The sequence below is a fragment of the Tyto alba genome, unplaced genomic scaffold (genome assembly GCF_018691265.1).
Source record: "Tyto alba isolate M040663 unplaced genomic scaffold, T.alba_DEE_v4.0 Super-Scaffold_38, whole genome shotgun sequence".
Lineage (NCBI taxonomy): Eukaryota > Metazoa > Chordata > Aves > Strigiformes > Tytonidae > Tyto > Tyto alba.
The window spans coordinates 3,613,411-3,640,957 of NW_024881313.1; the positions used below are offsets into that span (position 1 = coordinate 3,613,411).

General features: G+C 41.9%; 1 protein-coding gene across 1 annotated transcript; it reads right to left on the reverse strand.

The window, feature by feature from the left end:
- Window positions 1-26,466, reverse strand: LOC104366824 (beta-chimaerin). The gene is made up of 7 exons (XM_009973813.3): window positions 25,753-26,466; window positions 19,079-19,163; window positions 16,465-16,638; window positions 14,584-14,661; window positions 7,488-7,625; window positions 5,499-5,604; window positions 1-1,888 (listed from the first exon to the last, which is right to left on the reverse strand). Exons 1-7 carry the CDS (start codon window positions 26,188-26,190, stop codon window positions 1,717-1,719), a joined length of 1,191 nt encoding a protein of 396 aa, XP_009972115.3. The 5' UTR covers window positions 26,191-26,466; the 3' UTR covers window positions 1-1,716.
- Between the last annotated feature and the right edge of the window lie 1,081 nt (window positions 26,467-27,547).

Consider the following 27,547-nt stretch of genomic DNA (forward strand, 5'->3'; position numbering starts at 1 on the left):
AACTCTTCAACACATTTAATGGGATTTTTCCTTCCATTTACACTATCATAAATTACAAAGCATATTTCACTTCACAAAATAAAACCATTTTCAGATCATTTTTATGACAGTATTAAGTAGTACGTAACCTACAACAAATAGTCCTGTACAAAGCAGGAGGATCTATGGAAGTATTGGGAACTCAGACTATTTAGCATTTGCTCTGCGATCTGGGTTAATCTATCTAGCCCTTAGTTATTTCTCTAGAAGACAACAAATTTACAGTCATACCCTCCACCTCCCTTCATTATCATAGTTACACATATTTTTCAATTTGAATAGAAACATGTGCTCCCTGAAATAATTCAGGAAACTGCATCACTGAGTTACCAAGCATATGATACAAACAATCAAGATGAGGGATTATTAGATTTTTTTTTTTTTTGTATTGAAAATTGAGTTTGGTAGTAAAGTATGTTGTTTTGCTATGCTTGCAGAAACTTCTCATGCTGAGAAACAGTTTTAACATTAGGAATAAGTTGCAGTTAGACTATGAACTCTGTAGGTCAATGTTTGTGAGGGGAGAAAAATATTAAAATTTGGTAATAATTAAATTTACCATCTCCCACATTTCCTACACATTCATTCTTTCCTTTTTCTTTTTTTTTAACCAACCATCAGGAAACACATTCAAGATAAATACCTAAATTTTTAGCAGATTTACTGTACGTTTATAAATACAGAAACATGACAAAACATAACTCGATTTTTACAGAAAAACCAAATCCTTCATAATTAACCCCCAAAAGTGCTAACTTTTCAACAAGGCCAGAAAATATCCAGTGTCCCAGCATCACTTAACTTACATATTCCTGTAATCCAAGAAAAATCTGGCATGTGAAACTGATGCTACCACTAGGACTTTTGAAAAATTCTCAATACCATATTTTACATGGGAATAAAAAAAAAGAAAAACAAAACCAAAAAGAGAGAACATACTGTATGTTTTGGGAAACAGCAAATGGCTAAATGTGTACAATCTTAGGATGCTAGTGCCTAAATGCAAGGAAACCTAAGGGAAGCTGGAATACACACAAGAAAAGAATTCTCCTTTAAAACACTTGCAATGAAAGAGGTATGTCAAGATAATACTGCATTAGTGGTAATTGGTTTCAATATATCATAGCAAAAATGCAGGAAAGAATTACGTGGAAAATAATCAATGCACCGCATTGATTTATAGTTTGCTAAAATAAAATGCCATTCTTTCAGCTAGGTAAAGTAAAAATATCTTTATAATATAGGTTCTGTTTCACAATTGACATATATAATTATGTCTCATGGAAAGGGAAATGTATAGGCGTATACAAGTAACACTGATTAAGTACCTTTTTGCTTCTCTAGCCATATTAAAATATGTTTTGTGTTTCTTAATAAGTTAAGAATAAAATTGTTTGCAACTTCTCAAAACAAATATACATCTGAGGCAAGGCAAAAGATACAAGGTAAGAGGATTTTTTCTGACCTTTTATTTCCCTTCTACAAAGAGGCATATGTCTATGAGACATAGGCTTTCCCTAAACATTTTGGCATCCATCTGCAACTTTGCAGAAATTGAAGTGCAGTCAAGGAACTTTTCCTTTATGTTTTAAAAAAATGTAAAGAAATGTTGTTTTTCCTTCAAACTAATTTTTTTTTTTTTTTTAAACAAATGGCTTTGAAGATATGCCTCTCTGTCTAAAAGAGAACATCTTCATTTTCTATTAAAATCTGCACAATTAACTTCTGGTACCGCATGTCATTCAGCGTAGCAAGGGTACTGTCCTCTGGAGGTCTCATTAAAGTAGGCCCAAACACTATTCCCAGGTTTTCAGCATTCATAAAATTCTCCTTTTCATGCAAGGTAACCCTAAAACAGAAAACAAAACAAAACAGAAAGGTAGCTGTTTACTTCCCAGAAGAAAAGAATCTATGCATCTTAATCTGCTGTCCTGCTTCACATCAAGCAGTGGCAGATAATGACATTTTTCAGTAACAGTTTTTACTTTCACTCCGTATTGGTAACTGTTTCCACAGCAAGTCCAATGTAACTGCGGTGGGGCTGTGATTGCCAAACACCCCTCACCTGACTCTTAAGTGATTTTTCCATGTGGCTATCCATTAGGGTATAAGAACTAGTGGCAAATGCTTTTTTGGAAAGCGTAATCATGGTTTAAATGTTGACGTATGAGCACTCCCCTACGCTACGGTACCTCCAGTTCTCTGTTGCGTTGTGCTTGGTGTGCATCTCGCCAGAGGTGTGGGTGTGCTTCCCAAATGCAAACCCAGATTTTCTTCCTACTACCAGTGACCCCTGTGCTCCCAGAGATGCTTCCAGCCTGCAGGAACCCACCCCTTCACACATTTCTGCCTCGCTGGCTGCCTCAGGCCGACCAACAGCTGGGCGATTCCTATTGCCTGTTACACTTGGGGGGTAGGCTGAATCCCGGAGCGTGGAGAGGCGGCTTGCTAAAGTCAGGCTGCTACAAATGCCGCCTATCCTTGGCAGGGAACTGGCACTTCTAGGAAGGAGCCCAGTCTGTTTCGTTCCCTGACGGGTCATATAATGTAAATACCAGAATAGGTAGGCCGTGTGTGGCTGGAGCAAACAAAGACCACCAAGGATTGTCCGAGCTGCGGAGAAATCAGCCCTGACTGGAAAATTGGTTAGGCATGCTGGAAAACGCAAAGTGTGCTCAAGGTTTTCCTCCAGGTAATAGAGCTGGATCACGTCAGTGCTGTCCCAGCAAGCCTCTGGCATTTGAGTTCGGCCCTGAGAGCGCTCTCGCACGGCAGCGTACAGACAGCCACGGTCCCTTCATCGGTCACGGTCCCCCGTGGAGCACACACTTGCAGTTGCTCAGCACAGCACGGGTGAGGTTTCACATCTCCTCCCTACACGACTCCTCTGCCAGGGTGGAGCACACCTGGTTTTGGAGCCAGCTCTTCTGGCAACAGCCGAGACCGCCCCTGGCCGCGGCAGTGGCTTCTCTCATGCCATCAGGGGAGCACAGAGAGGCTGAAACCAGCAGTAATCTGCTCTTCCCTTGTTTTCAAGGTCCTTATGTGATGAGGCTTTGCTTCTACTGTTAGCTCTCTGCCAAAAGTGGCTCTGTCACAGAATAACACTGATCCTCTTTGCTTTCAGGACAGAAATCCATTAGTGCCCCCACTCAGAGATATGTCCTCATCTTCTAGTGTGGATATGTTAGCTGTGCTTTGCAAGGAGGAAAGACAAACCAAGGCTGCCCAGGCCAAACCAGTTCTGTGCAAGTGTGTGTGTAACACTCTGCTTTCCTTCTGTGGACGTACGTAGCACAGATGTTGAACAGCTAAGCAACGCCACATGCACCTTACTAGCACCTCTGTGCAGGAGCGTGGGGCTTGCTGCATGGCCTGAGGTGAACACAGAGAAGATTCACAGCTTCACCGCAACGTCGGCATGGATGGAGCTCTATGTATTTCATCACAGGAGGGACTGCTCATGCTATTGTATTTCCTCCAATTTTCAGCAAAAAGTTATCAGAAAGATAACTGAAGAAAGCAATTAATTATTTGACTGACAAACTCGTTTTTCATTGATGACATTGTCCTCTTTCTGGATTTTCCTTTCAACAACTCAGTGCGGTTTCTTTTCTTTTGAGAAACAGCGCTGCTGTAGAGGCTGTGATCCTGCAGTCTTTACATAGACTCCTCGACACCAGCGCAAGTTTTCTCCGTGCAGGAAGAGCCCTGTGAGGCTGGAGTTAGGACTCTGTGTTTAATCTACAGAACAGCATAGTGTGAACCTAAAGGATCCTTCCCTCTTTTGCATTCAGATCTCTCCAAGACACTCTCCATAGGAACTGACATGCACTTTTTTTTCTGCAGAGACGCTGAAAGCTATTATTTGGGAAAGGAGAAGAAACTCATTGCCTGACTTGCAGGTATTTGAGAGAGAAAGCTTCATCAGCTGTTTGGACTATTTTTGTCTCATCAGTAGTTCAACTCAACAGCTGAACCAAAGCCTGTACTGCAGTTCATGAAAAAGAAGGAAGGCAAGTCAGTACTTGTTTATTAAAAATTTGCTGCCGGGACATCAGAGTACAGATTCTGAATGCAGGTCACTTGTCTACAGCTTCCACGGGCCTTCTTAAAAGCCAGCACGGTTCATCCTGAGCTGTCCATGCACATGTGCTGACAAGGGTGGATATTTGCACACCTCGTTTCTGCAGAGTCCAGAAAAGCTCCTGCATGCCCAGGTAACGTCTCATTGAAAGGAAAAATTACTCAGTTGTTATGACCTGAGCCAACCCAAAATGAGAAAAAGTCTCTGCATAATGAGAACCTGATTGAGCATGAAATGCACTTCACACAAGCTCTCTGATGCAATTTTCCATGAGTTGAGGTCTTTTTCTTTTCAAGTTGGCATTAATAGTGCACAGTAGTGCAGATCAAACCCAGAAAATACTCCAATTTTGCAACTGTGTTGCAAGTAGTGGACAACTAAGAAGAGATCAAGGTATTGCTGTATAAAAGGTGAGTAGTCTTATTCCTCCCTTATGCCCTTTTCTGTTGTTTCCAAGTAGCACCACAAACTTTAACCCGAGACAAGGGGCATCTTGGGCAATACATCCTTAAATGAAAGCCTGCTTTGAGATGACAGTGCCAGTCTCCACTCAGCTTAAAAACTTACAAAGAAGACTTTCTGAGGCAGGTAAATACCCAAAGTAGCAAAGTAGAGTTGGCATGGTTTTGAAAAACAGTTTTCCTTGAAATTAGTGAAAGTGAGGCACCGGCTTTGGAGCACTTCATAGTTTTCCTAGATACCTAGCTGAAAATTTGGAAAACTTGGCAGTACACTGCCAAGTCACTTTCAGTAATGAAATTTAGGCACTTTTGAAATGTTTGTATGCCCCGTGAAGCCCTATGTATGCCTTATGTATGCCTAAAGAAGCTTTGGAAAGCAAATGAGGCAGAGTGTGTTTAAATCCAAAAGAGATGTAACTGGTAAAGGCCTGCATTTCTGTTACTACTTGTATAAACATAGGCTCTGCTTGATTCTTAACTGTGAAATGAGCAAACAACTCGTAAGAGACAGCCCTTTCTTTTTAGGGTTATCATTCAAGAAGACAAATCAGGAGGTAAGGAGAGGCAGAAGCAAAGCACCATCAAGTGACTTACTGAAGCACATCTACCACATCTCTGAGGTACCTACAATTCCAGTATTTTTCATATATTATCTGCCCCGGGGAAGCATGACAAATCTCAATTAACACTTCAAAGGTTTGCAGTGATCTGCCAGCAAAAGGATCTAGGCTATGTATGTGCATAGCTTACATGCATTTGTACAAACATAGCTTGTCTGCTTTTTTGTAACATTACTGTTCTAGTGGCAGTGCCCTAATGGAAACTTTATTGGTACTTTCTGTAATATCTCTCTTTCAAGGCAGAAAATTGTTAAGCTCTTCAAGAATTATCCCACATGCCAATTAACTCACTTTTTGAGATGAATCATTAGGTATCTAAGTGTCTCGTAGTGAGCAGCAGGGAGTAACATCAACACTTCATGTATTGCTTCTAGTCGTTCATCAGGATTGGAGACTTCTGTAAAAACACCAAACAGGATTAATGTTAATAGGGATTTCCATTTGTAAACAGCAATAATTCAGGAAGCTAACTTATTATGATGGAGTCATCTGCGAGCCACTGATTGTGCCTGTAGGGATAAAAAACTCATAAACATGGAGCTTATCAGCAGCTTCTGCGGCCTCCAAAAAAATGGCTTTACAGAGAAATCAGCAACAAAGACCACCCAACAGTTGTCTCTATAGCCTGTAGCTCTACCTACAGGCCTGTATAAGTACAGTACCCGAGCTTCATTAAGTGCTTCATAATACTCTGCCCAGATCTGACTCCAAAATCTTACATGAGATTACTTCCATTAGCCTTCACAACCAGATGAGAGTGTGGATATATGCTTTTAGAGACTATGCTTGGATATGTAAGTTTAGCTAGAGATTGAAATGGCATGGAATTACATAAACAAAGATTTCTGAACATATTTAAATACGTAGGTATCAGTGATTGAAGAGCATCAGTGCTCACTTCAGACTGTTTGGCAATCTCTCTAAAAATCTGAGCAGGATTTACATGTATTTTACATGAAAAGTATAGATTCATAAACTGTGAACTTAGTCAGAGTTATATTTGCTGCATTACTTTTCATACTAATGGAGCCCAAAATCTTGTAAGATTAAGAACCTCTATGTCCTTCTTTTAAGAGATTGATGTAGCGACATGATAGGAACTGCTTCCTCTGGGTATGTTCTTTAGAGGACAAGTGAAGAGCAAGAATAATTTCTCTGCCAAGAAGGAGGAGCAGAGTGCAGGAGAGAGTTATCTGTAGGTGCATGGGGAGTGCAAGGTGGGGTAAGCCAGAGGGGAAGGGAAGGCAGCACAGTCACACAGACAGACCATTCTGCTGCTTATCAATATACTGGGTGCCATTTCAAAATTACTAACGCTACTTTTTAAAGAGGAAAGCATGCTACTTCTCAGATACCTCAGCTCTTTGACCTTTTTCCTAATAATCTGATTTTGATGCAATCTATCTGTTGAGTTTTCATTAGGGACTATCATTACACGGAAGGCTGTGCCCTGGAAAGCAGAATTTGAGGCAAATCTCAGCGCTCTCTGTCAACACTGTGGCAACGAATGCTGCTGTCCTCCTCCCTCCCTGACAGCGTGCACCCACGACCTGCTAGCTCTGGGCGGAGGGTAAGTGCATGTGCCTCCCACGTGGGCAGGGGTTAGATCCTGTAGGACTTCAAATAAACAGTGGATGCACCTGAACTGGGAGGCAGGTGTGCTTTGTGGGGGTGTCTCACTGCTCCGACCCCTCACCGCCTGAAGGAGGGGGCGTGCTTGTCTGCAGGGCAGATTTGGTGCCAAAGGAGGCCAGATGGGGAAAACAGAGGGGAAATGGGACGCATCTTCAAGGCTCACAGTGGTCACTAACCCTGACCCCTCACTGATCACCCAGCTTTGCATGTCCCTGGCAGTCAGCGCTGTGGCCGTGGCACCAGCCCTGGGATCCTCCCAGTGCCAGATGAAGTCCTTGCAATGGCACTGGACATTCTACCTCTTGGTACAGAATTTGGGTGGTTTACGAGAAAAGAGCAGGCGATTCCATTCAAAACCCCATCCCAGGGCACATCACAGCTTCACTGACCAACAGTGAAACCACACTTTCTGAAACCAGTCAGTTGTTTTCACACCCTACGTTTATTTCTTTAAACTGCACAATGTCCTATCTGATTAACAACTAGGCAAAAGTTTCATGTGAAAGAAGGACATGGCAGAGAAGTAATGAACAGAACGATGCCCTTGCTTCCAATTTGTTGTCTGTCTTTTCTTCTTTAACATGGACAGGTTTATGGGTGGGAAATGTAATTAAAGATCAGTACAAATTACTATGCAATACTTACTTGCTGCCTCTATGAACTTGGAATAGGTGTCATAGGTGATCACGGGAATCGGTAAGTCTCTGAAGTATAGCTTCAGTGCTCCAGCAATGATGTTTATGTCTGGATAAATACTGGCAGAAATATCAGCCTTGTCACCATCTAGAAGAGGAGGAGGAAATCTTTTTGAAACCAGGCTAATTTTGACTGAAGCAAGGCTAGGCTTCTAATTCAGATTTATTGTGTCCAACCTGACAAGGAAAAACAACCTGAAAGCATTTGGGAGGCTTAAATGAGAATATATTGCTACCAACTTTACCATATATGAATGAGGAATGGTAGTTCATTTATCTTCTAGTAAACAATTTATTTGCTTGCATCTCTTGGAGAGGCTGGTGACAACATCAATAATATCTGCAGTGTACCATCTCACACATAATGTTTTAACGTTGGATGAAAAATCATGTTAATAAGGTATTTACTGCATTTGGCCCATTTATTCCCTGAAAATAAGCTACTAATAACTCGTTCTGATGTTGTGTTTGCTATCCACAGATCAACATACAGGAATATGAATGATTCTTTTAATTTTCACTTGGGGAAACAGAGGCACAGAGAAATAACACAAATTTCCAATGACCCTCAGGAGACCAGCAGGAAGAATCAGAGGAAACATCTGAATCTTTTAAGTCCTGCACTAATCTATCTATACTGATTAGCTAATATGAAAGCCATCTTACTTTTTGGATGTCTTCTAATGTCTTCATATTGGACTTATTTATTTAGAGCAAAGATTTGAATTTAAATAGACATGCTATGGCATTTAGCTATACATTTTATACTGAAATGTGGATCGCAATTTGTTAAACGAATATGGATACTTGCAATGGATGAACAGCTAAATAGATGAATTATGCAACTGAAATGACATACATTTTGTTTGCCACATATTATGACACAGTTAGTCAGAACTCCATTATGGAGCACTTTTAATCACATGAGCTTGACATTTACAAGTGTGGCTGGTGAGCCCTTGACCCATGCATGGCTTGCGATGAGTGAAATTGCAAGAACTAGCAGTGAGGCTGGAGCACTATTATTTTTAAAGTTCAAATGACTACACCTGGTCTGTACTACCTAGTACCTTCACCCCCACATTTTTCTTCAGACTGAGAAGTTCTGCTCTCCTCCCCTCTGGGGGCCTGTCCTTGGCGGTCTTCCACTAGAAAGATGGGGTAGGACACTGGTCAAGCAGGGGCTAAGGCTGTCTGGATTTAACCCCCTGCTCTACCTCAGGCTACTCTGAGATCAGTTATACCCCTCAGACTTTAATCCCCGCCTTCCAAGTGAGGATAACACCGCTTCCCTTGCAGGAGGTGGTGACGATGAGGACCATACGGTGCGTGGGGCGATGTGAGGTTATGCTTGCTCGAGCAGTGGAGAGGAGTTTGCCTGTATCTGCCAGGAGGTGCAAACACAAGCTTGGGCTGTTGCCACCGAGGCGCTGACGTGCTGTGAAGCCATCGCCTCGCTCGTCTCGCTGCAACTAGTGATGGTAGACATGCCCTGACACAGACAGACGAGTGGGTGTGCTTGATACACGGTGTCCAAGATGGTGATAAAGGCTTTCACAGCAGAGTAAAAGAGTTTATATTGATTGAAGACATTTCATACAAACCTATGGCATTAATCTTGAAGGGATATGTCCCGTCCAATGTATGCACATAATTCTCATTAAGACTAATAGCACTACATGTTCTCATCAAGAGGAGATTATACGCTTAAGTGTTTAAAACAAGCAGCCTTTCTTGATGCAGCTGAGCAGTCTGAATACATCCATCAGTATTTAATTTAATACAGCATCAATAAGCCCTAGGAGGATGTTTACACCGCCCCAGTCTTTTGTTTAATCCACACGTTCCAGGCACAGTAGCATTAGTCTTGTAAAGCTTTGTGTGGAGAGCTCTGTTTAACTGACGGACACCGAGCACTCAGAGCGCTACGCTGAAAGCAGATACCTCCAAGGAGCCAGCAGCTGCATCAGAACAGATAGAGCAAAGCAGAAGGTTGCATCTATTATCCAGGTCACCAGAACACTAAATGGAAGTGTTATTTATTTAGTACTCTTACAAAGCAGCCCAGCAAGGTTCCTTAAAGGGGCACTTCAGCGAGAAGTACTTCCAGATACAGTGTACTTCAGCCATACCTCATATTTACATATTCGCTTACTGTAGGAAAAACGCATTCATTCCCAAGTCAAAGATTTTTCTCTTCACTTCAGAGACAAATGTACGTTCACTGGAAATGCTCTGAAGATTATTTTAAAGTGAGCGTAACAATACATCTGTTATAACATACCTACCCACTTCTGCAGTGGGTATGTAGGGGAAGGTCAATTTTTATTTTCCTTTGGTAGATTTTCGATTGTAATTTTTTTTTTTTTCCCCCCCCCCTCAGCAATTGAAGGCCCTTGGCAGGCTGCATTTATTTCTTATCCTCACCAAATTCCTGGATTTGTATTTTTATTTAACCACACTTAAAATTCAAAGCACTAAGAAAGATAAGTGAATTCATTGCGGGTGAAGTCATGACACATTTCACAGAGGATCCTCTGCAGTAGAATGCTGTATGATGTATGAACTATATCTATATTATATGGTACCTTCTGCATTACCACAATATTTTTTTTTCACTCTTTAATACGGTAACTTTCCTCAGATTGTAATTAGTATTTTCAGTGGCCATATATTAATACAATCTCTTTTTTTTTTTTTTTTTTTAAATTTTGGATTACAAACATACAGTTAATTTCAGCTTTACAAACCTAATCCTACCCAAACCCCATAATTTCTATTTCCGTGTTACTTTGACTCTCAGCATATTTTGTTGCATTATGTTAAAGTTTGAATATCTCAAGAAAAAGAAGGTCTTTATTCTGTTCCTTAAAGGTTTCAGCTGACTTTGTATGCCATCGAAATATATCAGTAGTTTATTAGAGAATGAAATGAAGTATTAGATTCTTAAAGCCTCAGCTATGCCTTCTGAATACTGAATTACATCTCTACGAAAGTTCCTTCTTCCTTAAAGCTTTGTTTTCATTGCACAACCTTTAACATGCTAACATGTTGCTATGTGGTTTATTGGATTTGCCATTTGACAGGTTTTCAGCTACACTGGCAAAAGAGTGAGTATGAGTTAGGATGCCTCTAAGTACTCATGTAATATTTAACAGTGTAATATTTTTAGCCAGTGTATTGTACCAGCCAGTCATGCAAACAAGTGGGGGGACAGAATGCACTGGTGACAATGGCAGCTCTGTGGATAAAGCACACAATGAAGGTTTTCTGGATGCCACAACGCCACAGCTCAACAATGCTGACAGAGAGCAACTGTCATTCTACAGCACCAACATTCACCAGATTAAATAAATCCACATTATTCCCCCCCTTCTCATTACAAAAACCACTGAAATGGAACATTGTCAGTGCCACAGAGAGCCTAATGCTAATTTACAGTAGGGGTATTTACACTGCTTTAGCTTTGGAAGGGAGTCTTAGTTTAAATCAGATGAGGACCAACTTCTCCCTGTTTTAAAACCAACTATCCCAGCTTCACCGGGTCCAAATAATATTATGTGGGGTGCCACTCTCTTCCCAAGATGTTAACTTTCAAACCTGCCTTTGCTTTTCTGTTCTCGCTGTAATTCTTCAGAAGCAACAAGCGAGTGTCCCTTTGGCAAAGCAGAATTGGTCAGAGGGAGGGCTGGCTCCTCCTCACTGCACCCCTTCAGCTGCACATGAAATCAGCAGGAGAGGTACCCTATGGCCGAGACAGCCTCTGTACCTCACCCCTCTATCATACTGTCTTCTGGCCCTGGTGGCTTGACAAAGAGTTTGGGAAACCAGAAAGCTCGGCGGCATTGTTTGAATGATGTGTCCTGCAAGCCCGTTTATTAAAAGTTGTATTTCCAGAGATGCGAGAGCATACTGGCCTTCTAGCCAGGTGCCTGGGGACTGACTCAAAAACGACGGGCAGGGAGGGACCTCTGCAATGCCCGAGTGCAGTGCTCTGCTACTGCAGGCAACACACCATGTAGCCCTTCTCGTAGACCCCTCAACTTTCATTTTAAAATTAGCTAAGGTTTTTATCCCTGCTCTTATTAGAAGGTTGCTTCAGAGCCTTGTTTTCAGATGGTTAAAAAATGGTCTTTAAATTGCCAAACTATGTTTATTCCCGAACAGTGTACACCCTCTAGTATTGTACCAAGACTATCTATTAAATTAAAGAGTTCTCTGGTTCATACCCCTGCTCTCAGCTCCTCCTTTGACAGCTACCTATCCCAAGATCTTTTAAAACACATTTACCTTCTGCTATGCAGCATGGTCCAGAGAGGTTTGAGATAGTGACGTGGCCATTGATATGGCTGCTTCTGCAGCAACACCTATCTATTGACCAGAAGTGATCAGGAATTTTCCATTTTATATTTCAGACACAAATTTTCCTTTTTTTTTAAAAAAAAAACTTTTGAAGAAAATATGTTAATTTCCTGTACTGAATGTGGCATCAACAGTTCTGTAAAACTCCCACAAACTTCACTTTCCGGGCAGAAAATGAAATTTGAACAAAGGCCTTCCAGGCACTGCTGGAGGTGAGACCTGAAACTTGGCTCTCAGGTCCCTTCTCTCCCAGCTCTGTCACCTGGGACAGAGATCTAGGATATCCTACATCCTTGGGATAGTCCATTCCCTGCTCCTCTGGCCTCTAGGGCTAAGCAGGGGTAACTGGGCAGCAGAAAAGCAACGTTCCTACCTGTGGGGCTGGAATGCAAAAGACAGGGTGGGGTCCCTGTCTCGGCAAACTCGGATCTGACATGGAAGCAAGCCCTGAGCTGTCAGGTTGGAAACGTCTTGCCAATTCAGCCTTCTGCCAGCTGACAACCACCTTCTAGCTGCACAGTCCACAAGTCAGAACAAAAAGTCTATTTTGGCTTTATTTAAATCACTTCCTGCAACCTCCCCCCCCCCCCCCCCCCCCCCCCCCGCCCCGAGGTCTTTCTGCTTTTCCATCTCAGTTCAGGGAGAAGACATTTTCAAAACCGGAAAGTTTTGAAAGTTTCCAGCTGCTGGTCTCAGCAATACTCTAGCCATGCAATTGTGTTAACTAGGTTTTGTTCACTGTTCCGCTGCTTTTAGCATTATTCATGGCAACAATCTTTCCTTCCTTTCTTAGCCCTTTTCCCTCATGAGTAAGACAATGAAGAGAAAAGAGAAAGAGAATAAAAGAAAATGAAGACAGAGCTTTTCATCAATTCATGCCCAATGGTTTTCCCCACAGCCCTTGTATGTAAACCTGGTTCTTGCTCACTCCACTTCCATGATTATCCATGCTTTTTTTTTCCTTTGGAAATCTGATAATGCTAGTGGCCTTACTCTTCCTGTTTCTAGGTGCTGCCTTCTTTGCTGGTAAATCACACTTTCTTCCTTTCCGTGGGTCTAATTGAAATGGGTATTGCCACCAGATCATGCCATGAGTACAGACAATAATAAAAGATATGCTTTCTGCAAAACTGAACTGGCTCCAATGGTTCAAATCATTTTTAAATGAACTACAGCTGCAGCGATATTCCAGTCATGCTCAGACAGAAATTTCCATCTGCTTGCTTCAAACTCTTCCCTCTTCAACCTGTGCTTCTCCTTCTGGGTTTCGTTCAGGCTGGTACACTGGGAGGATAATTAACACGCAGAACAAAAGGGTTTGCCAGGCCAGATCTACCCGCAGGGAGCGGGGTGGGACCTGTGAGGACTGTGACCCTCTCAGCAGCACCTGCTTCATGTGGCTCATCTGCAACACGTATCTTCACAGCCGTATCACTGGGCATCTCCTTCACCCAAACCACGTCTGACCTATGCGCGTATACGCGTATGTTCACAACTGCAGCATCCAACACATTTTAAAATACGTATTATTTTTAAAGGCTATTTTGGTATAGCATGAAAACAGTCACTTTGGAAATTCCTGGTTGAACTTTCTCTGCCAGCGATGCCTGCATGACAAACTGCTTCCAAACAAAAAAGTATTCAGTCGCAGTAAGTGCAAGACATGCCAACCACAGACCTTTCTGGCCCTGCTCAGCCTCCCCTGGAGCCCCCACACCTCCTGCCCATGGGCCCCCTGTCCCTGCCTGAGTCACATCACAGCTGTCCCCAGTTGTGCCATGGCCACGAGTGTGCCTGGCTCTGCACCCCTCTGGTCGGTACCCTGACCCGCAGGCTGACTTTCTGGCTTGACCTGGGCTTGCAATCACGGGACTGTGTCTGTCCCTTTTCCCTAAGATAGCAGAGGTAACACCTGAAAAAAAATACACAGGAAGGAAACCACTATTTACGGGAAAGAAGAATAATATTTATGTAGTTTCTTAAATGTACTTGAACATGTTTTCTGATGATGAAGGCCCAGCTCTGCACCCACTTACGTATATACTTGAAATTAGTCCAGTGTGCAAAGACTGTGTGCACCATCAGAACCAATGTAATCAGCTAACTCAACTAAGAAGGGCTACTGGAATAGTAATTAGGCAGTGTTTTAATTATTAGTTTTTCAATATGCCATACAACCAATCTGCTCGACGCTCCTCTCACCTGCTGTGCAGATGCAATCATGTGCACAGTGGTGCGGTGTTTTCCACAAGGCTACATGCAGAATGACTTCCCAGTTGGAGTTCCCAGTTCTTAAACTCATAATAGATTATTGTACTGTAAAGCACCGAGTCTACTAAATATAGGACTAAGAACTTTCCCCTGGTACTATCTAGGTTCGTACTTGAGCTGGCAGCCCAGGCTGTGCTTCTAGCTTGAGCAATCATCCAGTCCCTTGAGCACTTAGCCTTCTGCCTACCATTACTTACTGTTTAATTATTCCTTCCCAATATGACATATGATTTCTTCTTATGAAAAGCACTACAGATTAATTTAAGAACTCAGAAAAGACAGGTTGCTTTCTGTACTTTTGCTTATATGTCAGCTTCTTTACCATGGTACCTATAAACCCCCCCCCCCAAATCTGAAAAGCCATAGAACTGAAAGCTTAGATTAAAACTGTACAAGATTAAAAAATGGTATACCTCGATCAAAGGCCATTTTCACATCTTCAATGTGCTCAGTGAAGCCTGAGACTCTATAGAGGCCCTCGGACTTTAAACCTGAAACAAAATGCTATTGGTTAACTTTGTTTCAGTAGCCAACAAATATTCAGGCTTAAAAACAACAAAGCAAGAACAACAGATCTAGTAAGTGTAGAAAACTATTAATTGTAATGTGAAACTCTGGAGTATTTAAGGAAGGATCAAGTTAATTTTAAATTGTTTTTTAAAGGAGTAAAGAATTTTAGAGTTCATACTTTCTGATTTTGTTAGGTACACAGTTGATTACGTTAGAGGAAAACATTGCAATTTGCTAATGGTGGTGCATGTGATGTTATCATGATTTATTAATTTTATGTGGGAGATTTTCCTGGATTTGGCTGTAATTAATAAAGCTTTAGAGGTCTACTTTCCTTTTACCAGTTGCTTAATGATAAATAGCAACACAAGTAAGAGCCTGCCTTTTGCTATGAGCACGTTTGTTCCCAGTTTTGCTATTAGCTTTTACGTATACACAGCAGATAAACAGCTGTGATGGATACTGCTCTTCTCCACATCAGTACATCCTTCTACAGCTCTTCCAGCACAAGAGACCTGCTCACTTATACAACTCTCCCTGCATTGCTCCACACCAACATGAAATGCAGGGCAGCCCAGCAGAGCAAGCAGAGCTAGCCAAGCAGAGTTACACACATGTTATTTATTTTAATCCCAGAACTCCTTATTGTGACTATGTATAGTGCTAACCTACTTATAACATCCAATACACTTTGTTTTCTTAAGAACAAAATCAGTATCTTACACAGTTCTATGGCAATTAACGAAATTTAAAGAGGTTGAAAAAACAGAGTGGGCAGCAGATTTTATCTTAATCAATAAATGTACAAGTGAGGGATTATATTTCAAATGCAATGTAGCTTCCTGCTCTATCACTGGAGTAAAGCTCTTCTGTCTTAGTCCAAACTATTCTTTCCATTTGTCCCTGCAGTGATGATATAATCCTTGCAGAGCTTTACAGAACAGCGCAGGGGATTTACTTGTAAATCTTTGATTCATTTCAGTAGATGATGTGTGGCTTTGAAATCCCTATGGCTAGTATCAGTGTATTGCCATGCAGATTACTGGGATGCCATGAATTCAACGTTATGAGACTCATGTGTGAAGCTATGACTAACAGGGAAATTTGGCTTACCAGGTAGCATGACATAACCATTTGCTATCCAAAGCAAAAATATGTGATCATTACTGTGTTGTGTTGGAAGGGATATGGTATTTCTTCAACCGGGCGTGCGTCGGCGTACCAAAAACCTGTCACAAGCTGGAGTTCTGGCTGTGACATGCTGGCCTGAGCCATGGCATCCATCAGTCAGTTACTGATCATCATGAGAAACCCTGTGCAGTTTGTGACCTACTGCAAAACGCCACAGCCCGTGACCTCACATGTCCGAGTCACTTCCAGTCACTTGTGTCCTCTTGCCCATAATGCCCAGAAAGGTTATTAATAAGGGATTTGATTTAAACTGATTACTCTGAAATCGGAAGTGTCCCTGGGTGTGTTAAAAGAAAATAATGAAAAAAGGCACATGAACATGAACTTAAAGTTCAGTTTAAAGTTCACCCCTCTCAGAAGTGTAACGTAATACATGTTTTGACATGTTTTCAGAAAGCATTTCAGGAAACTGCATTATGAAATGCCGTGATTTAATTTTACTAGCTAATGCTAAGCAATGTATCACCTACACTGAAAAAACCCTTCTCTCATCCTGCCTTCAGTGTGCGTGACACACTACCATGTCCTAGCTTAGCGCTTAATTCAAGTCATCTTCATTCAGTTGTGTCTGCTGCTTTCCTAAGCACACAAACCTCTCGCTTCGATCTCTCGAATGCATGAATCCACAACCATTGGCCTCTGGGTATTGTGGGCTTTCACGAGGGTGGTGAGATCGCAGCAGTAGACTCGCTTTATCCTCTTGAGGTCTGGTTGGCAGTCGTTGGGCACGTATTTGGAGCACTGCTTATGTACGTTCAACCCGCAGTCTGTAAACAGAGTTAGCCAGGTTAATTCATGAATACTAATGCTGGTAGGTATTGTCTGACAATTTATTTCCTTGGACCACATCAAGCAAAGGGCATAACTTCCCCATCAGTCAGCAAAGCTAGAAGAAATAGGATGGAGATGAGGAGGACAAGCATGGAAGTCTGTAAAAAACTTATGGTGGGCAAAGTGAACTCCAGCAGAGTTGTTAAAAAGCTTTAAAAGCTCGGGATGTCCCTCACAGCTCTCTGAGCCGGAGGTGACTGCTGGTGTGGTGTGGGTCAGTTCACTACCAGACATGTAGCTCTACGTGTTACGTTTGAATGTGTGGGACTTCTGGTTTTTTTAGTTCAGCCTTTTAATAAATTAGCACAGTAATGACTGTCTTCTACTGGCCAGCTCGTGGCTTAGCACTGCTACTGGGCGAAGGACCTAAGATCCTCCTGAGCACTCAGGCTGAGGCAGTGCTTTGAGCTGGCATTCCTCCCTTTCCCTTTCACATTCCTGGAATGTCACATTTTGGCTCACTCTGCCACATCAGCAGCCTCCCCATCCTTGTCTCATCACTTCACTGGTGACTAAAGTGTTCCCTGTGTTTAGTCTGTAGGTCAGCTTAGGCACATAAAATGCTGGGAAAGGCATGATGTAAAAAAGTGATTAATTTTACAAATGGTTCTTGGTGTCTTATCCCAGAATTAAATCCTACTCTTGTTTGCATGAGTGGGTTTCTATTAACTTAAACATCACTGCTTGATCTCTGCAAGTTGAATTTTTCTAATAGATTCAAGCATTCAGACAAATTAATTTACAAGCCTCAGTAAAGCAAACACCACCATTGTGAATTACATAATCTCACATAACTCTGATTCCTGCTTTAATGCCTTCCCAGTCATGCCCATCACTGCTGGTACCCTTTGGGATAACTTAACATATCTAATATCATCACTGGCAAGTCACTTACTGTTTTTTCATGTTGATTTACTACCTGAGCTATGAAAAATGTAAACATGACTCTACTACTTGCAGCACACTTCAGTATTATTCTCTATAAAATATTAATCAAGAAAAATCATATAATCTCTACAAACACACCTACACATTTAATGGAACTGGGTGGGTTTTTGTGTGTTTCTCCATACAATTATTACTGCATAATACATTATTGTTCTGTGAAATCTAAACAAATGTGAGCAGCTGCAGTTAGGATCCTCTCTGTATTGTTTTCAGTGCTGATGTCCAAGCATGTGAAGTTAAATCCAAATGCATCTGTCTACTTAGAGTTAAATGTTGGTAATTTAATGAGGGAGATTTTATGTTTCATACTAAATAAATAAGCCTTTTCATAAGTTTCATATTTTATGTCTGTGAACATATACAGTGCTATGTATTAGTGAGGTCAGTTTTTGCACACTTGTGTTTAAGATCAAATAGCTTGAAAAGCAAACTACTATTCATGTTCCTCTTTTTGAATGTCCTTCTCATGTTCTTTGTGTTACCATTATTCACCTACAGGCAGACAAGTTGTAGCAGTATCTGAGACTGCGCTTGTTAAAACTGTGCATTTGTGAAAGGTATGTGATCCTTCAAACTGCAGTCTAAAATTTAGGTAAAAACGACCTCCTCTACCCGTGAAAGGCAGATGTCAGGGTCGGATGTGTTCGGTGCTAGTCTGAGATCAGGAATGCCTGGAGGTCAAGGCAGGGAGAGGTAAGAGCATATGCAGGTGAGACATGGAAGGGATTGAAGGTCTGTAGAAAGAAGTTATGAAACCCCATTTGCAATGCACCAAATACTATTTCATTTGCTGAATCCAAAAGCTCATGATGTGATGATTCTTGCATTTTTCCAAGATGATTATTCTTCACAAAAGAACAAACAGCTTTAAAATAACTGAAGCACTATTAAAATGCTAATACAGTTACAGAGGCACCAGAAAACTAATCCTTCTAGGAAAATGAAGGTCATATTTTTTGCTTTCCCTCGAGGTGGGATACTTCGGGCTTGCACCAATGCATGGTATTTTTATAAGAAACAGGTGACAGTCTTTTTGTAGACAAAGACACTTCTCAACAATTGGTGGCAAAAAGCTGAGTTATGAAGCCTAGTTGCTGTCTGGTTCTTCCATTTCCAGGGCTTCTTTCTTAAAACACAAAATCATTCAGGGGTGACTTAACCGTAAAGATCAATTCTTAATGGATACACCAAGGCACACACATGACCAAGGTACTACAAAAAGGGTGTCACCCTCAGCGACCACGGGCTGATGGCTTCATATCTAACCCAGCTAATGGGGAAAAAGACAACGCTCTAACTTGCACAGGAGGATTTCTTGCCTTGGTCTGTAAAGTAATCCCTACCACTCCTCCTGCGGGGAGGGCAGGCTGTGGGTGGGAGAGATGTCTCAGCATTTCACGAGAATGACAGAAAATGTTGAAGGACTACCTGAACACCTCACTCCCTGAGCGATGAGACCCCACATGAAGTTGGCACAGTATTCACACCAGTGCGGACCTCGAAATGTATGGACCTGTAATACAAATGGGGGACAAAAAAAAAAGAAATGGGGTCATTGGGAGGCAGATGGTCTGACAGATGGAACAACTGAAATGGATAAACAACAGAAGACTCAGTAGGAGTAAATCTTTAGCACAGAGTGCCCACATCTTTCCAGAGTCTAGATAAAATAAACCATGGGGACAGAAATTTGCTTTGATCTTGGAAGTTTATCTTTCAGTAGGCTTAACATAACAGAACTGAGCTGTGTACGACACCAAGACCGTATCATTTTTGTTAGCTGACACATTAGCTATAGCAGAGAGGAGGAAACCAGGTTCACTAGTCAAAGGAGAAAAAAGTAAAACTAAAAATCCAAGGAACTGCAGTCAGTGCATTTATTTGACTAGTTCAACAAAACAGGAAAGTTTCTGAGACTCAAATGCTCATCAACAGACCACATGAAAGTAGGGGAAATGCAGTGACAGAAAATCCCTTCAAACACACCGTGCTTTGGTTCTGTGTGTGTGACCAGAGATATGGTGCAAGACCCATGTTCCAAAAGCACCACTCAAGTTTGAGCACACTATGACTATGGTGTTACATGTCCATTTCTCTGCAGTAACACTGAACAAAACTCACGGTGATTGCTGTAAATTTGTGTCAGGGATGAATGGTACGTGGAGCCACTGCGGGCAGCATCTGGGCAATGATCTGATTTTGCGCATTGTAACCTATTAGTGATAAAAGCAAATGACACCTTCCACTCCAGCAAGTAAACTGAATTCACATAGGGAAAATATGTCAGTAGGCTCTTTTTCAGTGGATCAACCTTCATTTTGCTACAGTCCACACATGAATAAATAAGGAGGAATAAAATGCCCTGCGTGTTGACAGAGCCCACAGCTCCCCAGCCAGGTGTTGCACACCACCGCCGCTTCCTCCACTGCTTTTCCAAAGGCTACAGTGGAAGACCTTTTTATTTAAGATGTATGTTCTGGTAAAGTAAGCATTTCATTTTCATTGAAAAGAAGAGTAAATAGTGAGGTCTGTGTCTGGTATGAACTAGTTCTGGCCAGAGACTTAATTGAGCTTAACAAAACATAAATCATGCACACTCGGGCTGCTAGTGCTTCCTTTTCCTTCTCTCTGCTCTTGCTTACCCATTGGGTGGATGGCTGAAAGGCCACTTCCACCCCCTGGGATGGGGAAAGCTGTTCTTTACTTTTCATAGAGTAAAAAAAATGATCACTGACCTTTTCAAAGAAGCTCGGTGATGTTTTAACCCAAGCATTTGGCTTGCTAATGTTTTCGGTCCATTTGTCTGCAGGATCACACCTAAATAAGCCTATACTCTTGAGTGCTTTCCCCAAGAAGAGGAAGTATTGTGATTTTAATATAGAACTCTCTTTCTGATCTAGTGATAAAAATGTGAGCCTGACCACAAATGACTCCTGACCAACAATTCACAGTCAGTAATTGCATGAATAAGCTTAAAGCAATAGTAATTCTTCCTCCCTTTCGACAGAAAAAGGTCAAAACTATAATGTCTGACTGGTCATATTTATTTTTTGAAATGGTATATTACCTCTCAGGAAAATGTGTATCTCTGGGAAACAACACTTTGCAGTAAAGTTTGAGATACAGACACATACTTCTGTCTCATTTCATCTTATTTTATTTTGCAGGGTGGGTAGCATGAATTTCAGATCTGGCTTTTAGTGGGGGTAAATGGCCATACCTAACGTCAGCTGGTGACCTGAGTTTCAGGCATATGCTCTATGTGACCTTCAGTGGATAGAAAGCTACAGATACAACTAATTAAGCCTCCATCTTTACCATTTTTAGACTGATAACCACGTAATTAGTAGGTCTGCACCTGCATTTAATTGTGGGTGAAAATCATCTGCTGTGGTTAGATAAATAACTATGTCTTCTGCTTTGCAGCGGTTTACAAAAGCTAACCTTGTGAGAAGCGGCTGTAAAAGCTCATTCAGGATTTTTAAAACTGCACCATTTCACATTTAAAGTCCATCAGAGTTGCTAGCATATTTGGGGCCTACTTGCTCACTTTATATAAAGCTTATTTCAGCTGATCTTGCTGTGGCATATTTAGAAAATGGTAGCTGCTTATTCCTTGATGTCTCCTGTCACCAGTGGGAAATAGTCATCAACGCTGACTGAAGGCTCCACCTGAGAAGTGCCGACTGTGTACTCTTCCCTTGTTCCCTTCAGCTTGGTGGCCCTCAAAGGCTTAGCTCTCCTCATTCACTCACTTCAATTTTTCATAGATCTGGATTTTAGCTCAAATGGCGAGTTCCCAACTGAAAAGCTTTGAGAAAAGCTAGTGTTGGTGATTTCTGGTCAAGCTGAAACAGGGAACTACTCGCTATCTCTAACTGAAAAAGGGAGATCTTAAAAAGTTTTTAGATGAAGATGAAAAAAAAATCTCTGAAGATGCAGTTTTGAACTAAGTCTCTTATGTCTTGCCATTAATTTTAAAGAAATAATGAAGTAAGTTTGTTCTCAGGAACACAGCACTCAAACGCAGCCCAAAGCTCGCACACAACAGTTTTGAATGGTAAATGGGAGTTTTGCCGGCAAGATTGGCCTCATCTCTGTTTTAAACAAGGAGAGGTAACAGAAGGCCTTAGGTTTTTGAGATGAGATTTTAGGTCTTGCCCCATCCCTTGTAACTGCATCATTGCAAACAGCCTGTGCTTAGATTTTTGGAAACATGATCAAAATCTATTTATTATTGGTCCCTACTGAATCCTGCAGTCTCAGGAGACCTCTCTGTGTACACACAGCATAGGCTCGGGCTCCTGGGGCTACAGTCAACACGTAACTCCAACTTTTAAGAAGAATTTAGAGGGAAGCATTTCTTCACATAAGCCAAAACCACGATGTTTCAGAATATAAACTGTACTTTTCAGTCTTTCACTATATTTCCTTTCCAGCTCTTTCAATGAAAAGTTGTTTCTTATATACATCCTCTCTTCTCTGCTGAACAATCTCAGCCAATACCAGACTGTATGTCTCTTCTTATCGCCTTCCTGTGCTTTCATCTTCGCCCTTCAGCCCCCTAGTGCCCTGGCTTCCAAACAGAATTCCCCCCGTGAGTCCTATCTCATGCAGTTTTAGTTGGTTTCTGAGCTGTGTTCACAGAGGGAGAAACTAAGACCAAAGCTAAGGCATGCCAATACAGTGGCAAAACAAAATAATCCCTCAAGCGATACTGCAGAAACAAACTAAGAATTGCCTTGAATTGAAACGTATGTTTTCTATTGGCATTATATGGTGCTGTTTCTGAGACAACTATGTTGTTTATCTGACTGAGTCTGAAGACTTTTCTGTTTGCATCCAAAGAAAATATGAGATTTTTCAGACTTTCGCTTGAATACATGTGCATTTGTACTCTCCTGTGGTCTCCTGCTGAACCTGAGCTCTTTGCAGGGAAGAAAAGCTGATTCTGCTGTTATTTTTGTTTAAATAAATACACATCATCTTCATGACGTCTGTAAAAAATGCCTCCCCCAAACCCTTTGTCTCCCAGAAGCAGTGTTTTTCTGCAGTGATTAACACAAGTGAGAATTTATCCGAGAGACTCCTTTCTCCCCGCACGTCTTCTGACTTGCCAGTAATCAGCTGCCTCTACTCCACTCACCGGCTTGCAAATGGGATTTGTCCATGCTAGAGTGGCAAACAGGCACAATATTGTGGTAAATGCACATTATTCAACTGCATTTGCTCACTTAAAGCAGCACAGAGGCCCTCTCATGAATTCCTAGCCTAGAACAAAACGCGTGGAGCATCCCTAAACGCCACGCTGCCACCCTCGGGCATGAGGTGATCTCACCACCAGCTGGGACCCCACTGCAGCTGGCAGGTAAAGGGCATCCCAAAGAGCCTGCTGGATCCTAACTGTAACAAGATGCAAGAGGACTTTGTGATACAGTTAGGCTGACGCCTGCATAGTTACAGAAATACCTCTGTGTTTTTCTAAACAGGGCTTCAGAGATTTATTCTCTTTCCTGAATTATGGTATGTCTACACTGGTTTATGCAAAGTTGTCCCGCTGGACAGACGCCAGCTCCAGACCTAAATCTGTGTGACTGTGTTGTGTGCTCGGGATGAACCCAGCTTAACAAATCAGTCTGGATTCTAAATCTTTGTTTGTTCATTTGTCTTGAGTGCCTCGAAATTTGGAAGAGAGGCTGAAGGAAAAAGAACTGATGGTCAGAATGGCATAACCCAGCACCCTCACTCTCCAAATGCCAGTGCTTCTTTTTAATTTTCATACTAGCTCGGAAAGGATGGAGGGAGATCCATCCTTGCTCTGAATTTGTGCCCTGAGTCTATTTCTTCCTTTCTTTCCTTCTCTTTTCTAGTAGATAAGATCTTCGGTGTAAGATCTACAACAATCTCATCAGCTTCACTAAAAATGTGCCCTTCATTTTTAAGGTTCTTCATGGCTAAAGGACAAGAGCTAAAGAGTGTCTATTTGTTCATGAAGAATTGCCTATGACAGGATTAGGAGGGACACTTGACATGTAACCTTTGTCCCTATGAACTGAGATGAATGACACAATACACATCAGTATTCACCTAAAAATGGGGAAGACAGCTTTTTGAATGTCTACAAAATAGCGTTCTCCTTCAGATAAATCCCATATCATCATAGCCTGAGCGCTGTCAAAAGCCATTAAGAATTTTTCCCCAAGATCCATCAAGCCATTCTTTCTCTTTTAAATAACTTCTTAACCCTTTTATGTAATGAATATGGAATATATTAAAGATATTAGACTTGAATTTATCCATCTTCTAAATCTAAATATTCTACTCCAAGCTTTCTATCCACATTTTTTATTCAACAACTAGACACGTTCTAGTATATTCCTTTGGAAAACTAGCTGCATTTGTATAGTGAGCATACTTGTTCATTAAGTAAATGTAATACTTTTGACTGGCTTTTCTGGATATTTTTTTAACAAACGTTTCTTCCCTAAGTTTTTTATTGCCTTTACTAGGATAAAACAATGATTTTGTGCTGCCAAGCTTTTGAATACATATATATTTTAATCATGTGATTTTTCCAGTTAAACTATGACTCTTTTGAAATAGAAAGGAACCGAGACTGTACAACAGCTAGATTGTGCAAACGCAAAGTTAACTGGGCACATGTCCAATTATAAATCAAAGCCAAAACAAGGGGAATTTTGAAGAGGAAAGAATGCATGGGTCAAAGTGGAAAAAAGTCTCAGCCATGAGAAAATATTTTCTAGTTAAACTAAAATAGTTTTGGTATTAAAATGATAATGAGGGCAAAACCCAGAAAGACTGAAAGCTGCTTTAATCAAGCAAGAAAACACAGAGTATTCCCCCCATTTCCTTCAGTGCTGATCAGTGAGATAAATATTGACTTTTCTGTAGACTGGGTCAAGGAGGGGGAATGAGAAAAGGGCTGCTATTATTTGCTTTGCTCAATAATATTAAATTATTGATTTGCCAACTACAGCAGAAGCACTGCAGAGGAGAGCAACGTCTGCATGGCAGAATATGTAGAAAAATAAGAAGTTCGGGTTTTTTGCTAAATGAGGAAATCAGTGAAATCATTTTTATCAGTGCTTCTGCTTTTCTGACAGGCCTGAGATGACTATCAGAAAATTTTCTTTCTGCTAATGAGTTGAACTATTCTGACAGTGACCCAGATCATCATCCTCAAGGAGCATTAAGTAAACTGAGGTTTCAAAGCTGAGATGCATTCCTTTCTTGTCTTGTTACTGCCTCTTATTCTCTCTGCATCCATCCCGATAAGCATCAAACCACAATTTGACAGCGTTAGATACGGTAACAGCACAGTCCTTTTGGCAAAACATTTTAGTACAAGCTGCCTGGAAGGTCCGTTTTCAAAGCTGAGTCACTTCCGTGACGCAGCATGCCAGACACAGCACTTGGGGCAAAAAACTCTAAGAATCTGATTTTGTATGTATAAGAGAGGAAAAAGATGATCCATTTAAACATCCCTGTGTTTGTCCAGCTATTTGGTTTAGTTTGACAAGCAAATACAAGCTTAGATCCTATAGCTCAGTGGGACTCTGAGAGCATTTCCTTAGCATATGGTGGTGGAACAAAAGCCAGGAGACAATAACCACCGCTGTGCTCTGCTTTATTGTTAGGGAGCACCCGAGCTCCCTCAACTTCTGAAAATAGAAATGATTCTAAAATGTTTGCTGGTAAAATGCGACTGGATTCTGATAATAGCTGGATTTTGAAAAGGGGCCTTTTTCTCATTTAAAAACGGATACACTTTAAGATAAAGACAATCAATATGAAGTACTTTGTTTCTGAACAAAAAAGAAAACTGAATCTAGGCAAAAAGAGCTAAAAAGCCAGTCAAGTAGTGTAGTGAGTAGCAAAACTGTTATTTGGATAAAGTGCCTATGTAAAAGCATATTAAGAATGCAGTCAAGGGAACCTAAAGTAGAAAGAAAAATGCTTTTTCCAACACTTTTCTCAGAGCTAACATAGATGGGTGAGTGAAAACCCTATCACAGCAAAAAATATAACGTGAGGCACGTAACAGAACTTTTTAGCCAAAAATAATAGGAGGTTGTGCTTACCTTAAAATTGTGTGCTTTTTCATAGTTGAAGTGGTTGTCGTTTTGAGTTAAGGCTGCTCTTCTGACCAAGGAGGTGATCTGTGAATAGGCAAAGAGTTTCAGAGGTTGCCACAGAAGTGCCCCCTTGACTCCCACCTTCACCCCCAGGGCCACAGCCAGGAGCTCTTGGCGCTTCCTTCCTCGCTTCGACTTGTGAACAACGGCACAGTTTTTCTCATTCTCCAGCCACAGATCCTCTGAGAACATAGCGCTGGGATCCCAAATCTTTTCCCTGTCTTCCTTGGCGCCCGGGAGCCTGACTGTAGTCAGTACGGTACAGTTTGTCCAACTGCTTCTGATGTTAGACAGCAGATTTGAAGCAGCTGCAGCCCATTCTGCCGAGACCTCTGGCATGTGACTCGAATGGGCCGTCTTGTGGGACGGAAGGAGCTTCTGCATCTGAATAAGTAACGGCCTGTGCCGTGCGATTTCTTAAGGCAGATGTGTGCCTCGAACAATAGCCCGAATTCATACACTGAGCAACCTTCCCCCCTGACCCTCCCCGAGCGGTGGTTTCCAGCTAGGTGCTGCTGAAATGCCGACTGGGGTGCGGGACAGCGTTACAGCTTCACACTCAAAGGCATTTCCAGGGACAGATCGTTTCAACTCCACAGCGTGTTAAAAATGAACAAACAAACAAAAAGCCCTGCTAAAGCCCACACGGATGCTGCATCTAATTACACTCAGACTTGGAGACTTATCAGCCAGCAGTCTGCATGCCAGCAGATTAAACCCTTAAACCCATGATCACTGTTTAATCTTACAGAGCTAAAAATCCCTATTGCCCCCCCCACCCCCCCGCCCCATCCTGTACAAGGGGAAAATCCAGCAGCACTGTAAGCATTAATAGCACTTTCATGCCATGTTTCAAACTAGAGCATTTTGTCAGTGTGCACTCGGTAGCACGGAGCTAGCTCCCTGGCAGGGCAGCTGAAAGCCCAGCTGGGACAATGCAGGCTAGGAAGCCCCCGAGCTCCGTGCAGCGCGTGTGAAGGCAGCAGGGGAGCTTCACAGGGATGTAGGAAGCCCGTGCACCCAGCCTCGCCTGCAGAGCAAGGTCTGCAAGGTAGTGAAAGCAGTCATCCTTGGCTCTGGTCACCTGTGCCCATAGATTTGGTGCGTGGGGGGTACTGATTCCTAGTAAAGGCCCAGGGACAGGAGGGATCTGCACCCTGACCAGTCTGCGCTACAGCTCGCAGTATTACTTCGGGCAATTAATTCACTTCTTTACGGGCAGGTAGTTCCCCATCCCAGCACACAGAAGATGCGTGACACTGAGCGTCCCCTGGGAAGCACGTTCAGTGCACCCTCCCCACTGGCTCTCCTCCCTCCAGTTCTCCTCTCCTGTGCCCTTTGTGAGTATGCCCGTTCTCTACCCGTAAGAGGAGGACAGGAGTTACCTGCTCAGCAGAGCACTGTGAGATTGAATTCTCTAAGTTGTGTCTAACACTTGAGATGCTGTGACAGAGCAAACTGGGGGTTATCAGCACTACTGGGAAAACTGCCTCTCTGAACTAGAGACACTAAAGATGGTATCAGCCTCTTACAGTCAACTTTCCCAGGAAATACGTGAAATTAAAGTATTTAATTCACTTATGTTAACTTGTGAAGTTGAACTTGCCTCTATTTTTCAGTCTGCTTTTACCTCAGAAAGCTCATCTAATTTACTTACTAAAACCTCCACCATATAGACTGCCCGCTCTTAGTAGAAGCGATGCTCTCCTGATTTGAAAGCCCAGGGGGGACAGATGGTTGG